The following is a 13,342-nucleotide window of genomic DNA, read 5'->3' as shown; positions in this document are numbered from 1 at the left end:
TAACTTTTTTGTTTTGCAGTAATGAGTTGTATTTTTTCTAGCATTTTGAGAACAAACTTATTGTGCCAAAAATCCCCCATGCAAACTCAAATCACATGTAACCTTGAAAAAACAAGATACATGAATATTGACATGACCAGTTTAGAGGACAGCATTTCTTGTGCATGCATTAAGTATGCACCCAAGGGAAGTGCTATTTCTAAATGGCAGTGAATTCACACATTATAGAATATCTAGTTCAAGGATTGTGGAAGGCTTAACTCTTGGGTGTTGTAGAATAATCTGTTTCTTCTGCCCTTCAGACTTCTCAGTTACTCAGTAAGATGTATAGAATTAACTTGAATTCATAAAAAAGGGAGATTTTCAAGTCTTTTTTTTTTTTTTTACCCAAGACCTTTATTTTAGAGGTTTAAAGGTCATATCTTAATTTATTTCCTCCTCTTGGAAGAGGTAAGGTAGAATTTGCAGCATGCTGAAGCATAGTGTAAAATTCTGTTGTGTGGAAGCTATCCTAGTCTTGGTGGTCTCTAACTTCAGCTCTTTTCAGTTTAGACTTGCTTACACCTGCCTATACAATTATACTGCTGAATGTCTTATGATGATCTTGACAAAGAGGTTAATTAAATAAGGTGTGAGTTGCTTTAATTTATAACCCCTTATACTCTTCTGCATCTGTCTATCTGTGATAAAGTACATAAATACAGAAATTTATCTATAACATAGGTTACATCTGATGTACTTAAATATTTAAGATGGTATAAGAGATGCTTTGTTACACCATTATGCACACTACCTAAACATTTGATAACTAAGAGTTAGCAAAATAACAGATGCTTTTGAATCCCGTTGGATTGCTCACAGGTTAGTCGTATACTCTTTTCAGGTGCTTCCTATTCAGAAATATTTGGAGTAGTTTCAGCAAATAATGTATGTATTAAGACTTATTGCAATCTTTCTTTGTAATCAGTTGATGTTTTTCTTTGTATAATCTTCTCTAAATTGCATGACACTGTTCCTGCTGCTTGGCTGGATAACACTTTAGACATGACAGAAATGAATAATGAACATCCTCTGAATTCTAACAACTCCCTGTGTGTTTTTGAGAACATTTTCATTAATACTTAGGAGCTGCCTTAATCTTCCCAAAAAAGAGCAACTTGGGAATTATAACAAACAGAATCTGTAGTTTATTGCCTTTTTCATTAGTTGAATAGTTTTACTAATAAAGCATGATTTAGTCCATATAACTCAAATACACTTAACGCATTAGGAAAGAAAATTGCCAAGAGTTGAGCGCCGAAAAGATTGTGTGTAAAAACTGCCAAATGATTTAGCTTTTCTTCACTCCCCTTGTCAAAGGCCCTTGCTTCTAGAGGAGCTGCTTGCTCCAGTTATGCCAGGGCAGCTCCAGGCCCTCAGTGCTCGCTGCACGCTGGCATCCACCTCCTCTCCAGGGCTCGCGGGGAGCCCCGTGAGGACGGCAGCCTCTCCAGCCCGTGCCCTGCCAGGGCACTCCCTGCCTCCCGCCCTGCTCCGTGTCATGCCGCTTCCCAGCGCTCGCTGCGGACAGCACCAGCATCTCAGCCGCTTCCCTCCTGCTGCGCCGGCCTAGCCAAAGGCGTCCTGGGAAGAGGCCAGTGCTAAGAGCAGACCAGCTGTTGTCTGATGTGTTAGGAGCATGAGCTGGCCACTCACTTAGAAACACAAAAGGCCTTTGCAAGAGCCAGAAAGGAGACAGAGAAGGGCTTTAATGGGAAACCGTCCCCATTATTGGAAGGGATCAGTGAAATACCAAGAATGGAGTTACTTAACACAGGACTATAAACCACTGGAGTAAATATCCTTGCCCTGAATTTAGGAGGGCACAGCAAGCAAAGCTTTATGTAATTAGCTGCAGTCACAAAATAACTCAACATCTGGAAATGGAATATCCTGGACACTGTTGCCCTTCTTGCAGTAGTTTAGTCTTGCTGAAGAGTACCTTAAAATTCTGTGTCCTCTGCCTCTCTGCACTTCCTCCAAGTCCTGGCAGATGGTCAGATCCCTAAGGCTAATACTAAGAGCTGGTAATACTCTGCTGCTGTTGCATGATGCCAGGTTTTAATCTCCTCTTCTCTTTTGGTTGTTCAGATATGCCATTCTGACCAAAGCAACTTGGCCTTCTTGGAAAGGAGACGAGAAACAAGGAGTTCTCCACCTGCTCCAGTCGGTCAACATGGATCCTGACCAATACCAGCTTGGGAAATCTAAAGTCTTCATCAAAGCTCCAGAGTCTGTAAGTACAGCAGGATGTGAGTTTTTAAAATGTGATACTGTTTTGCTGAAATAAAAGGCCTGCCTACTCAGAAGTTCTGCACGAGATCTGCTAGGGTGGGAGAAATCTCAAAATACAAGTCAGGCTGCTCAGCAGGCAGTGCCTTGACACGGTGGGTGCAGCAGGGATTCTAGGCACTTGCATAATGGGCATGGTACATAATAACCTGCATTATCGTGATGCTGTTTGACACAAAGAACATTAAATGCACGAGAAAGACAAGATGGGATATGTGTCACTTTACAATGAAATGTCTTCACATCCCATCTTGTCTTTCTCGTGCATTTAATGACAGTTAACAGAAATTGTCATATGAAGGAATGTCATGGCATGACAGTATATCTGTGACTGTTAGTTTAAGAAAGAAAATGGGTCTTCTCAGTACAAGAGCTACTGATGAGAAATAACCCCTAAATAGAAGGAAACATTTTGCATTATTGGATAACTACCTTAGAGGGTGACTGAAACTAACTCCCATTCATGGAAAACACTAGGGAGCCATCAAAAGGCTGTTTGTATTCTGCAGCTGCTAAATGCATAAAATCTGTTCGAAACAAAATTCCTACAATACTATTCAGGAAAGTTGGCAAGGGAAAATATATTGTGTTCAGAGGCATGTATTCCTCATCGTTTCAGAGGCAGTCAGGCTTCATTTGTGCACCATACGCCTGGCAGCTAGGGTTGGCTGGCTTCTTGGTGCTTTTCCTGAAGTTACATATCATGATAAAACCAGAATGCTTTTACCACTATCATTTTCTTCTGTGGAAACGTATTTCTGGTCTATAGGTAGTGTGGGTGCTGCACCCAGTCACAGAGGAAGATCTCTGCTGAGCAGGAGGAAACAATCCCTCCCCTAAGTCATACTCCAAACTGTGTTGTTTCTTGTGTAAAAGGCAGTCACCTATTCAGGAGTTTCTATTCTTGCCATCCAAGAAAGACCCTAAATTTTGGTATCTTTCAGCTAAAGGGGTGCAAATTATGTGTTATACATCATATGAAAAACATACTGCATTTTGCAACACTATCAGAGATTTGAAAAGCACTATCATCACATCTATCATTAAATCCAGCAGCACTCATTATGGCAATCCTTGCAGCAGTGGTCTGGGTCTTCCCATTCTATTGCATTTGTGTAATACTGTCTTAGTTGCCTTTAAATGCTACTTAATAGCATTTCTGTGAGTTTTACTAGAGGGCAGTTCTCACATTTCAGACAACCTGGCACTGACTGAAAAGAGAAAATTTGTTGTGGAACTTACATTTCAATGTAAATTAAATACATGTTTTCAATCACTATTACACTCTGTCAAAATGTATTTTTTTGAAAAGCCATGAAGTTAATTCTTGAGAAGACTAAAATTATTTTGAGACTTTAAGTTCAAAAATAAATTTTAGTACTACAAATTGTATATTCTAAAGTTTACTTTGTGAGTAAAAAAGACAAGTAGCTCTCACATTGTTAGTAATGTATTATTGGGCCAGGACCCTGTTACTTTTGAGGAAAATGAACCTTTAGATGGTAAAGTAAGATTTTTTTCCCCCCCCCAGTAAAAAAGAGCACCTGTTACCACCAATAGGATAAAAAAAATAGATTTGACTGGCTCAGAGGGAGTGTTAGAGAAGGCTGTGTAATAAATACATGTTTGTAGAAATTTCTCCAGTATTTGTATTTTATAACTTTATTGACCTAAGTTTTGATGTTTTTATTGGCTCCCTTAAGCATCATTCTGACAACCTTCTGTGTTGAGGTTTTGCATTTAGCATTACTATTAGGAAAATAAGTGGCACACGTTCACGAGAGACATTAGCATTGTTGCTGTAACCTGAATTGCTCTGATTAAGGGCCTGATTATGGCCCTCGGTGAAGCAGAGGGCTCTTTTTTTGCACAATGGCTGCATGTTGAAATCCCATCTAGTGCTTGTGTGTTTATGAAGGGATTTTTATAAGCTGCCAGCTAACTGTGGAGTAAGGGTGGCAGACAGGAGGCTTTATTATTTACATTTCCATCAAACACCTGAATAAATAACTTTTCACGAGAGCAAGTGAGGTCTTGTGGAAATGGTTTGCACTAGATCTAGTTTCCTTTTAAGATCTGTGAGCAACGCTTTCTAGATTTGCATGGTTTAAAACAGCTAACTGAACAAGGGATCCCAATGCCCAAGTCCACTTCTTAATTCACTTGTTTTAATTAATTTTGTCTCTTGAAAGATAGAAGTGAAATGCTTAAGAATATTTAACACACACAGTAGAGGGAACTGATAAACAGCACTCAAGTCAGCAGACTCTGAGGTAATGCCATAATTGCTAGCCAAGTGCTTGCACTACTAAAAAAAACAAGAAATTCCCTTTAAGCAAAGTTGCTGTATGTAAAAGGCTAAAGTGAAATATACTATATCCTACAGTAATTACAGAGTTGTTCTAGTGCATTAAGCTTCAGCGGACCTGGCAAGTTCTCAGAAACTAAGGGATACCCGTCAACTTCACTTCTAATAAAAATCAGCATTTCTTTTTGAATTCCCCTAACAGTTTAGATTCATATATTGTATAATAACAAAATGTAACATCAGACTTGTAAAGATGGTAGCTAGCCTGCAAGCTTAACTGCTGGAGAAGAATGGAGTGAATGGACACACCAGCAGCAAATTCAGACGAGGAAGGAAGGGGCATATGATGTCAGTGTTCTGCTACACATGGCACTGATCCCCTTAACACACAAAGGTTCTGACAGAAATGGGAATCTTTGAGAACATGGTGAGTTGGAGCTGGAGACTGGATGGATGCCCACTGGTGAACCCTGAGGAACAGCAGTTCGGGGAGAACCCATCATCTTCTGCCTTCAAAATGTGGTGTCGAGGTTGGTGGGTAGACCAGAATAAGCCAGGACAAGTCATGGCTTCAGAGATCTCTCCCAAATGTGTTTCTCTAACATTCTTGGACCCCTTGGTTGCAGTAGAAGCAACAGCTGAGGTCTAGTTTGATTTACACCAGGAAGCTGAAAGTAAAATACGGCCTTTCCCCCAGCTTTCCTTTCTTGTAAAAGGCTTGATCCACTGTCCTGTTTTCTTTGTGCAGCTATTTTTGTTGGAAGAGATGAGGGAAAGGAAATATGATGGGTATGCCCGGGCCATCCAGAAGGCATGGAGAAAGTATGCGGCCAGGAAAAAATATGTACAAATGAGAGAAGAAGGTAGGTGCTAATTTTCAATGACAGATCCTTCACATATGATTCCAGAAACAGAGTGCTACAAGAGATGAAGGAAAAGACTCCCTCCCTATAGAGCAACCTATTGCACTGATGAGGGATTGGGAATGACTGCAGACTGTTTGGCCCTGAGGTGCCCCTGCTGAGGTTGCCTGCTCTGCATGCATTAATTTCTTGGTACTTCACTCAAAACAAAGCTAAAACAGGAGAGAAATCAGGGATTTGAGGAGAAATTAAAATTGGCACTGCCCACTGTACAGGAGCTCAGTGGCCTGGGGCTGATAACCAACCAATACAAGAATTGTAATGCCTGATTACTTTCCTGGAAAATGGTGGAACACCTATTTTACAGCTTAGTTTTTTGAAATATAAATTAACATTCCAGGTTAGGAAGAGTTAACCTTTAATTGCCAGCAGCAAATACTGAGTCAGAATTTCCACAGTTCCCAAAGAGCTGCTGATGCATCAGGACTGCCGAGTCTGCTACCAGTGTATTTCAGTAGGAATGAATTTAAAAAAAAAAAAAAAAAAAAAAAAGACACATACACAATCCATTGGTCCTTATGTAAAGGATTAGGAGTTTCCCACTATTTTCTTCATATTATAAACAAATTTGATTATCACTTCTCCTTCAATTTCTGCCTGAAACTGTTAGCAATTTCAGAGCACGAGTTTAGAAAATTGTGCAGAAAATACTACAAATTGCTTCTTATTTTTGTTATTTAAGCTTCCGATCTATTGTTGAACAAAAAGGAGAGAAGACGAAACAGCATTAACAGGAATTTTATGGGAGATTACATAGGCATGGAAGACCATCCGGAGCTGCGCCAGTTTGTGGGCAAACGGGAGAAGATTGATTTTGCAGACACTGTCACCAAATACGACAGGCGGTTTAAGGTAGGAGTAAAAAGAACACCCAGTAATATCCGTTCTGCTAGGGAGTTACAGATGTCTTCATCATCCTGTAACAGAAACTGAAACTCCACAACCACCTAGGAGACCAGCTTGAAAAAGTACTGTCCTTAACCCGAAAGACATGTGATACTTGGCACAGGGAAGCAGTCACACACTCCTGATCTAACTTGGCTGTTTTGAATCCCATTGTCCCTGCACAAACAGCTCATGAGACTTATTAGACAGAAAAAAATTATCAACTTGGAAATGGGAAGCAAGGCTACTTTTCAGCCCAGCGTGGTCTGACTCTCAGGCCATGAGATTGCTCACCTCAATATTTTCCTACTCAAAGCAAAGCCAGTGACCTTGTTCCTAAATCACAGTATATTGTATATCTACTGAGTAGCTCTATGACACTGGGGAGCTGATCTCCTTATAGCTGTATATCTTCAAATGATTTTGTATTTCAGGGTGTGAAACGAGATCTTGTCCTTACTCCAAAGTGCATATACCTGATTGGGCGTGAAAAGATAAAGCAGGGTCCTGAGAAAGGCCAAGTAAAGGAAGTCATAAAGCGGAGGATGGAAGTAGAGAGAATCCTTTCTGTTTCTCTGAGGTTAGTACCTTGAAAACATCTTTCCACCGACACAATTGTGTAGGGCAGGGGAAATGAGCGACTGATGAGGACAGTTTCATAAGCTATTTCAATTAAATTTTGTACATGAGCAAAGCTGAAGCTGTCTGTCACTGCCAGCCCTTCTTAGGGTGCTATAGAACTAGATGTTTATGTTTATAATGAACACGAACATGTGCAGAAAATGCTGAGGATTCTACCAAGAACTGGGAAAAACCCAGTTAGATGAGTAAGTAAAACCAGGAAGAGACTTTCCATGAGACAAGTGTGTTGTGGTCTACATCTCTTTGTCCCTTTGAAAGGGGACAAAGGCTATGTATACTGTTGTATTTGTTCTTGCAGTTTATTGGGGCTGGCAGCTGAATGTAATTTAACAGGCCAACAAGTGCAATTTAAATGCCAAAATCAGAAATGTTCTCAGATATTTTACAGTGTTTAAAAATGGCAGATTTCACATTCCTGCTGAGTTCTTGACTCATAACCATTTCATGATGAGGGAGAAGTCTGAAGCGTGTTGGCAAACACAATGGCTTCTTCAAACCCCGTGCTTTATTTACTGCACACCTTTATTAGAAAAGTTGCAAGAACAAGCAACTGCAGGAGACCTAGGTTGAAAAGGAGTGAAACCTGCCATTTTATTGCTGCAAGACTGGACTGTGCTGCACAGCTCTTGAACAGATTGCAGGCAGACGCTCGCACTGGGTCTGGAGCGTTCCACAGCATCCTCACACTGAGTCAGCCAGAGAGACGGCCGTCTGCCAAGTTACTGAAAGCTGTTACACTCCTCTCCGTGTAAATAATGGTTCAGCAAGACTTCCTGAAGTAAAAGCAAGTGTGCTGCGCTTTGAAAAGAGATGTATATTGTATTATGACTTAAAAATGTTTTAAGCCTACTTTGTTTATATTATTGTGTTGTAGAAATCATTGGCTGCTGTATGTGCTGAAAGCAGAAGCAGATTCAGGACTGTATCTTGTCAGATTCTCTAGAAAACTCAAAAAAAGGACCCCAAAAAAACAAAGCCAAGGGGCACAAGAGGCCTTTTCAGTGTTTTCAGGTTAATACGGGCCAAGTTCAAAATAGGACTTAGTCAAGATATATCTTAAATTCGTGTTGACATAACATAGTAATAATACAGCACTGCCTGTAGAAGCTACCCAAAAAAACCCCGGAACACACAGCAATGAGTGCTAGGGTTTGTAACATTAGAGTCTTTTAAAGTAGTAGAACAGAATCAAACCTTTAGTGCTGTATACACTACCAACCATGTGTTTTTTGAGAAGGCAATTTTTCAGACATGTGAGGCTCAAATCAAAAAATGAATTAACTCTTCTCTAAATTGCTTTTTTTTGCAATCATTTTCAAGACTATGGCCTATTCTCCAAAAAAGTCTTTATACCTCTAAAATAATTGATTTCTGATTGGTTTGGAAAGGAATCTCAAAAATTTTAAGAAGGAAGCCATTGAAATCATGTTCTTCGTGAACTTACCTGGAATGGGTTTTAGCTACTGTCTATATTGCAGCCTTGATATCTCATAACAAATTGAAGTTTCACATTTTTGTTTGTACTGTTTTCCAAGTAATATTATATTTTAAGCAAATGATTGTATTTTTTTTTTTAAATGGAAGGGAGAAAAAGGAACATTGGTTTCTTAATTGCTACTTAAACAATAAGTAGCATGCTGAAAGGAGTTACAAAGTGTGAAGGTTAAACTTTTAAAAGAATAGGTAGCGGTAAAATTCATGCTTTACCTAATACATTATAGACTTGTAATCTTGTATCCGATATCAAAAGCATCTCTAGCAGATAAACAAAGTTGTTCTTAAGCTTGCACAAAATAAAGGAAGAGATACTCACAGCTCTAGAGAGAACCCCTGTCCCCCACAGCCAGCTGAGCAGAGGCAGCAGGAAAGGCTCTCCTGTCCCCTGCTATTTAAGGAGATGTGATGGGACACACCTGCGGGAGAGGCGCCAAGGGGGAGCTGCCATTCCCAGGTGATGGGAAAGCAGTGTGCGGGGAGAGGGCTTAATGGGAGGGAGGCAGCTCCTTTCCCAGCTGAAACTCCTTACAGTTCCCTCTGTGCTATAATTACTCACTGTGCAGTCACTGTGAAATGTTGAAATAGTGTCTGTATCGATTTGTATTAGAGATCAATGGCTGCTTTATTGCACACCATTTGAATAAATTGTTTCTCAGTGGGAGTTATTTGGCGCTCCCTTCCCCAGGCTGCAGAAAGGCCAGTTTTTGACAGCCTCGACCTCTGCACGATGCAGATGTTGACACACTGAGTGACGTGTTAGCGGCAGGTTTTAGTATGGAGCTGTTTGCAGAAAATTCTGACATCACTTATTAAATCTTCATTCTAAATGCAACAGGATCTGTAAGGTTCCTTTCTCCAAGGAGAAATGCAAAATGAGATTTCCTCTTTTGCTTAGGTGATATCTAATGTGTGGAAAGAAATTGCAGGGGTAGAATAATATTTTCTGATGTTAGTAATGGCAGCAGAAGAGGAGATGGAAGCAAATAGATAAGAAAACAACATACTAGCACATTTCATTTAAAAATAGTGTACAAGTTTCAACTTCTGCGGCCCATGGGTGTTGGTAACAGTCCAAGTGTGAGTCCAGCTATAATGGACAAATCTGCAAGTTCTTCACCTGTGCTGTCTCATAACCCTGAGCGTGTGCTATGCTGGGGAGCTGCTTGCTGACGAGAGGAACTTCACTATATTAATGTCCTTTAAGTAGCTCTTGAGTGAAACAATTCTGGGATTCTTTTTGAGGCTGAGAAGCTGTGGAGGAAGTTGCTACAAGTCATTCTGGCACCAACCCCTTCCTCAGACAGTTAGACTGGCGGCCAAATCTACGTCTTTCTTTTGCTTTCAGCTTTTTTCTCTTAAAAGTATACATACCTACCTTGTAACTGTCTCAGAGATGGTTCTGTCTGCACAGGCGTAGGGTAGAATTAGTCCACTATCAGAACAAATAATAATTTGCCCAACAACACCAACAAAATAGCAGAGAAACTTTGGTCTCCTTGCAGTTCTGTAAAGCAGCTTGAAAAGGAGCCACACATGCCCTGCTGGGAATATCTAACAGGAGCTGCGCTTCTGTCTTCATTAACAATAGCCCAAGATAGAGGTCTAATCTCAGTGTTAATGCACACTGAACTGAGTTGACCATTGTCAGCACTGTGTCTAACTGTGTTTGTGCTGTTTGGGGAAAGTATCATGCCAGGGAAGTGTTTTGCCCTACATTTAAGCATGTCTTGGGTCAACATGGTTGTCAAAAGTCTTGCAGTGCCCCTTCTTGCAAACAAACATGTTTCCTATCCCTAGCACTAGTGTTTGAGGGGCTGCCTTGTGACCTGGTCATGGAAACTGAAGAGCAAGAGAAACTGAAACTGAATCTGGCAGGAAAAGGGGGTGGGAAGGATGTTCTAGCATTAGGGACAGACATGCACATGGGGAAAAAAAAAAAAAAAAGGGGGAGAGAGGAGTAAAGATGGGAAGGCAGCCCCTTCTGATAGCACAACAGCTCTGATCAATGCATTGCACATGATGTTGGAGGTTTCATGCCACACTGGTGGGGCTGCCCATGGGGCAGTCCCTTGCCCTGGCGTTTCGCTCCTGCCAGCACTGCTGTCCTCCCTGTTTCTGCAAGCTGGTACTAACAAAGAGAGAATTCCGTTTTTCAGGTGTTAGAGACTTATTTAGCAGGCTTGGGGATGCCTTGCTGCAGACGGTTGCAGCTCACGCAAGGCGACGCGCCAGGCGGGCTGCGGGGCCGCGGGGCCGCCTGGGGGCTGCTCACACTGGGGCGTCGCGGGGAGGGCGCAGGTCCCTCTGCGTGAGACGTCTGCGTGCGCGAGACGCCTGCACGTGTCCGCACGCGGCGCGGGCCGTGTCCCCGGGAGGTGCAGGGCTGCTCCCAGGCTGGCGCTGCACCAACAGCCATCGTGCGCCAAACCGGGGGCCACGCCGGCGAGGAGAGCACCGAGCTCTCCTTCACAGTGACACTGCTTTGGGCTGCAGTCTTATTGTTAGACTAGTGTCTTTCAAGGGTCTATATCATCTCTAGTCACTTCTTTTGCCATTATTGAAGGTGTGGACTTTAAACTGTAGCACATGTCCTCGATTTATGATAAAATTAATTACTTTAAAATAATAAATTAGCATTTGTATCTCTCAGAAAAGATTATTTTGGGTATTCCATTAACCACTTCTGAAAGCAAGGCGCTGTAGTTTTTTTTTTTTTTAAACTTTTTTAAAATTAGCTGTGAATACTTTGGGAAGCTCATTATAATGCTGGGTGTATGTGCTGTTGCAATTTTAATCTGAATGAATCTGCTTTTTCTTTTCAGTCCAATGCAGGATGACATTTTCATTCTACATGAACAGGAATATGATAGTTTGCTTGAATCAGTCTTCAAAACTGAATTTTTAAGCCTTTTATCAAAACGATATGAAGAGAAAACGCAAAGAAAACTACCTCTGAAATTTAGCAATACGTGAGTTGTATTTTTACCAGGGGCTTCTAAGAATAATCTTTTTTTTTTTTTTTTAACTGGGGCAGGAAAAGAGGGGAGGGCCGAGGACTGCGGGATGAGAGGGGGCCTGAAGTAGCCTCATTGTTTCTGTGCACAGTTTTCAAAAAGAAGCCTGCAAAGCTACAGAGTGGATGATGTCCATTTATCTTAGCTGTAAGGACATACAGGAAAGTAGCCCAACAAATACATGTTTTTGTTTATATTCCTACCCTTGACGTAGATCAGCAACAACAAGCCTGAGATTTGCATAATTATTTTATGTCCCTCAAAGAACTGTAAGAATTATAAATTATAATGCAAAATGATTAGTTTTCTGATGGCACAGGAGGACATGGTGAAGTGTGAACTGTTGCTGTAATTTCACACAGCCTGGGAACTCTTACAGCCTGGGAACACAAAGCCAGTACCCACAGTAACCGCTTTTATTCATGCAAAATGTAATGTATTACATTTCTAGGGTCTTCCCCAAGCCCAATCCTGGTTTTGTTAGTGTTTATGTCGTGCAGCTAGATAGGGTGGACTTAGAAACAGCATACACATGTGGAATAAAAAAAAAAAGAAAAGAAACCTCCTTTAAATTAGGACAAGTCAAGTCTAGGTGCAAGAATGTGCACGCTCCTGGAACACACATCAGCCGCACTCCTGGAGCGCGTTAGGGCATCTAATCGCGGTGCAGCCGCCGGCTCGGGGTGAGACCCGAGGCAGCTGGCTGGGGCCGCGGGCAGCCCCCATCCCCGGGATGCGCTCCGGCTTCCTTGGAGTAGCTCTGCTAGGCTGGCTAAAGGCATCAGCAATGCAGAACAATAATACTAATAAAAAAAAGCATAAAGCCGATGTAGTTAGGCGTTTTATGTTAGCACACATACTCAGGCATGCAGGGTCTCAGTCGTAGCTATCTTCATAAGCCTTTTTATAATGATGTTATCTGCTGCTAAGTGCTTGTGGCCTGATTTCATATGTAAATGTATTCTGAATTCTTTACTTATGTTCACGTGCTTATATTAGACTTGAAGTGAAGCTGAAAAAGGAGAACTGGGGGCCCTGGAGCTCTGGTGGGTCTCGTCAAGTACAATTTATGCAAGGCCATGGCGATATAGCCATTCTCAAGCCCAGCAACAAGGTGCTGCAGATCAGCATTGGCCCAGGGCTACCAAAGAATTCCCGTAAGTATGAACTACCTTTCAAAATTAGTGAATGGTTTGGAAATTTAGGGAATGGTTGACACTTCCTCTCCTTTGTTACATTTAGATTCAAGCCTGTTCTTTAATGTTTTCTATTTAACACTGAAAAGATCAAGTTATAAATCGTAATGATACAACAGCTTTCCCTGCTGCTCTGGAGTCTTTCTGGAATTTGCTTCCTTCACCAGTCTATAGTGACCTTTTTCTGAGGCATCAAATTCTTTGGCAAAGGGCATGTGCTGTTTAATCCCAGGTACAGTACGCAGAGCACTTCAGCACAGCAGTTTAGAGAAGACTCTAAGGCCCTGCAGTTCCTGCTGCCTTGCTGATGCAGAAGGGTCTGCATCAGGATGGGAGACAAGTTGTGATATAGGGAAAGGTATTTTTGGGTCCCATTTACAGCAGCCTTCAGGCAGCCTAAATGAAACTCATCTGAACTGGATCACAGAGGGGTAATGTGCCCGAGTCACCCTTATTGTGCTGAAAGCCTGAACATAACCTGGCCAACAAACACCCTCAGGGACAGATTCTTTCTTCCTAAAGATCAGTCCTGTTTGATGACAGAGG

At 41.6% G+C, this 13,342-nt stretch overlaps 1 protein-coding gene across 1 annotated transcript in view; it reads left to right on the top strand.

The window, feature by feature from the left end:
* Positions 1 to 13,342, top strand: part of MYO1E (myosin IE) — an 81,039-nt gene that overhangs the window by 58,362 nt on the left and 9,335 nt on the right. The window contains exons 19-24 of the mRNA XM_088519723.1: positions 2,131 to 2,275; positions 5,388 to 5,502; positions 6,245 to 6,414; positions 6,882 to 7,027; positions 11,409 to 11,555; positions 12,600 to 12,757. Coding sequence (XP_088375849.1) covers positions 2,131 to 2,275; positions 5,388 to 5,502; positions 6,245 to 6,414; positions 6,882 to 7,027; positions 11,409 to 11,555; positions 12,600 to 12,757 — 881 coding nt within the window. The remainder of the gene's footprint in view (positions 1 to 2,130; positions 2,276 to 5,387; positions 5,503 to 6,244; positions 6,415 to 6,881; positions 7,028 to 11,408; positions 11,556 to 12,599; positions 12,758 to 13,342) is intronic.

The sequence above is a fragment of the Tinamus guttatus genome, unplaced genomic scaffold (assembly GCF_059628265.1).
Source record: "Tinamus guttatus ecotype Peru unplaced genomic scaffold, ASM5962826v1 Tinamus_guttatus_pri_ptg000004l, whole genome shotgun sequence".
In the NCBI taxonomy this organism is placed as follows: Eukaryota; Metazoa; Chordata; class Aves; order Tinamiformes; family Tinamidae; genus Tinamus; species Tinamus guttatus.
Note: the sequence above shows the minus strand (reverse complement) of the source record. Positions and strands in the feature narration are given on the sequence as shown.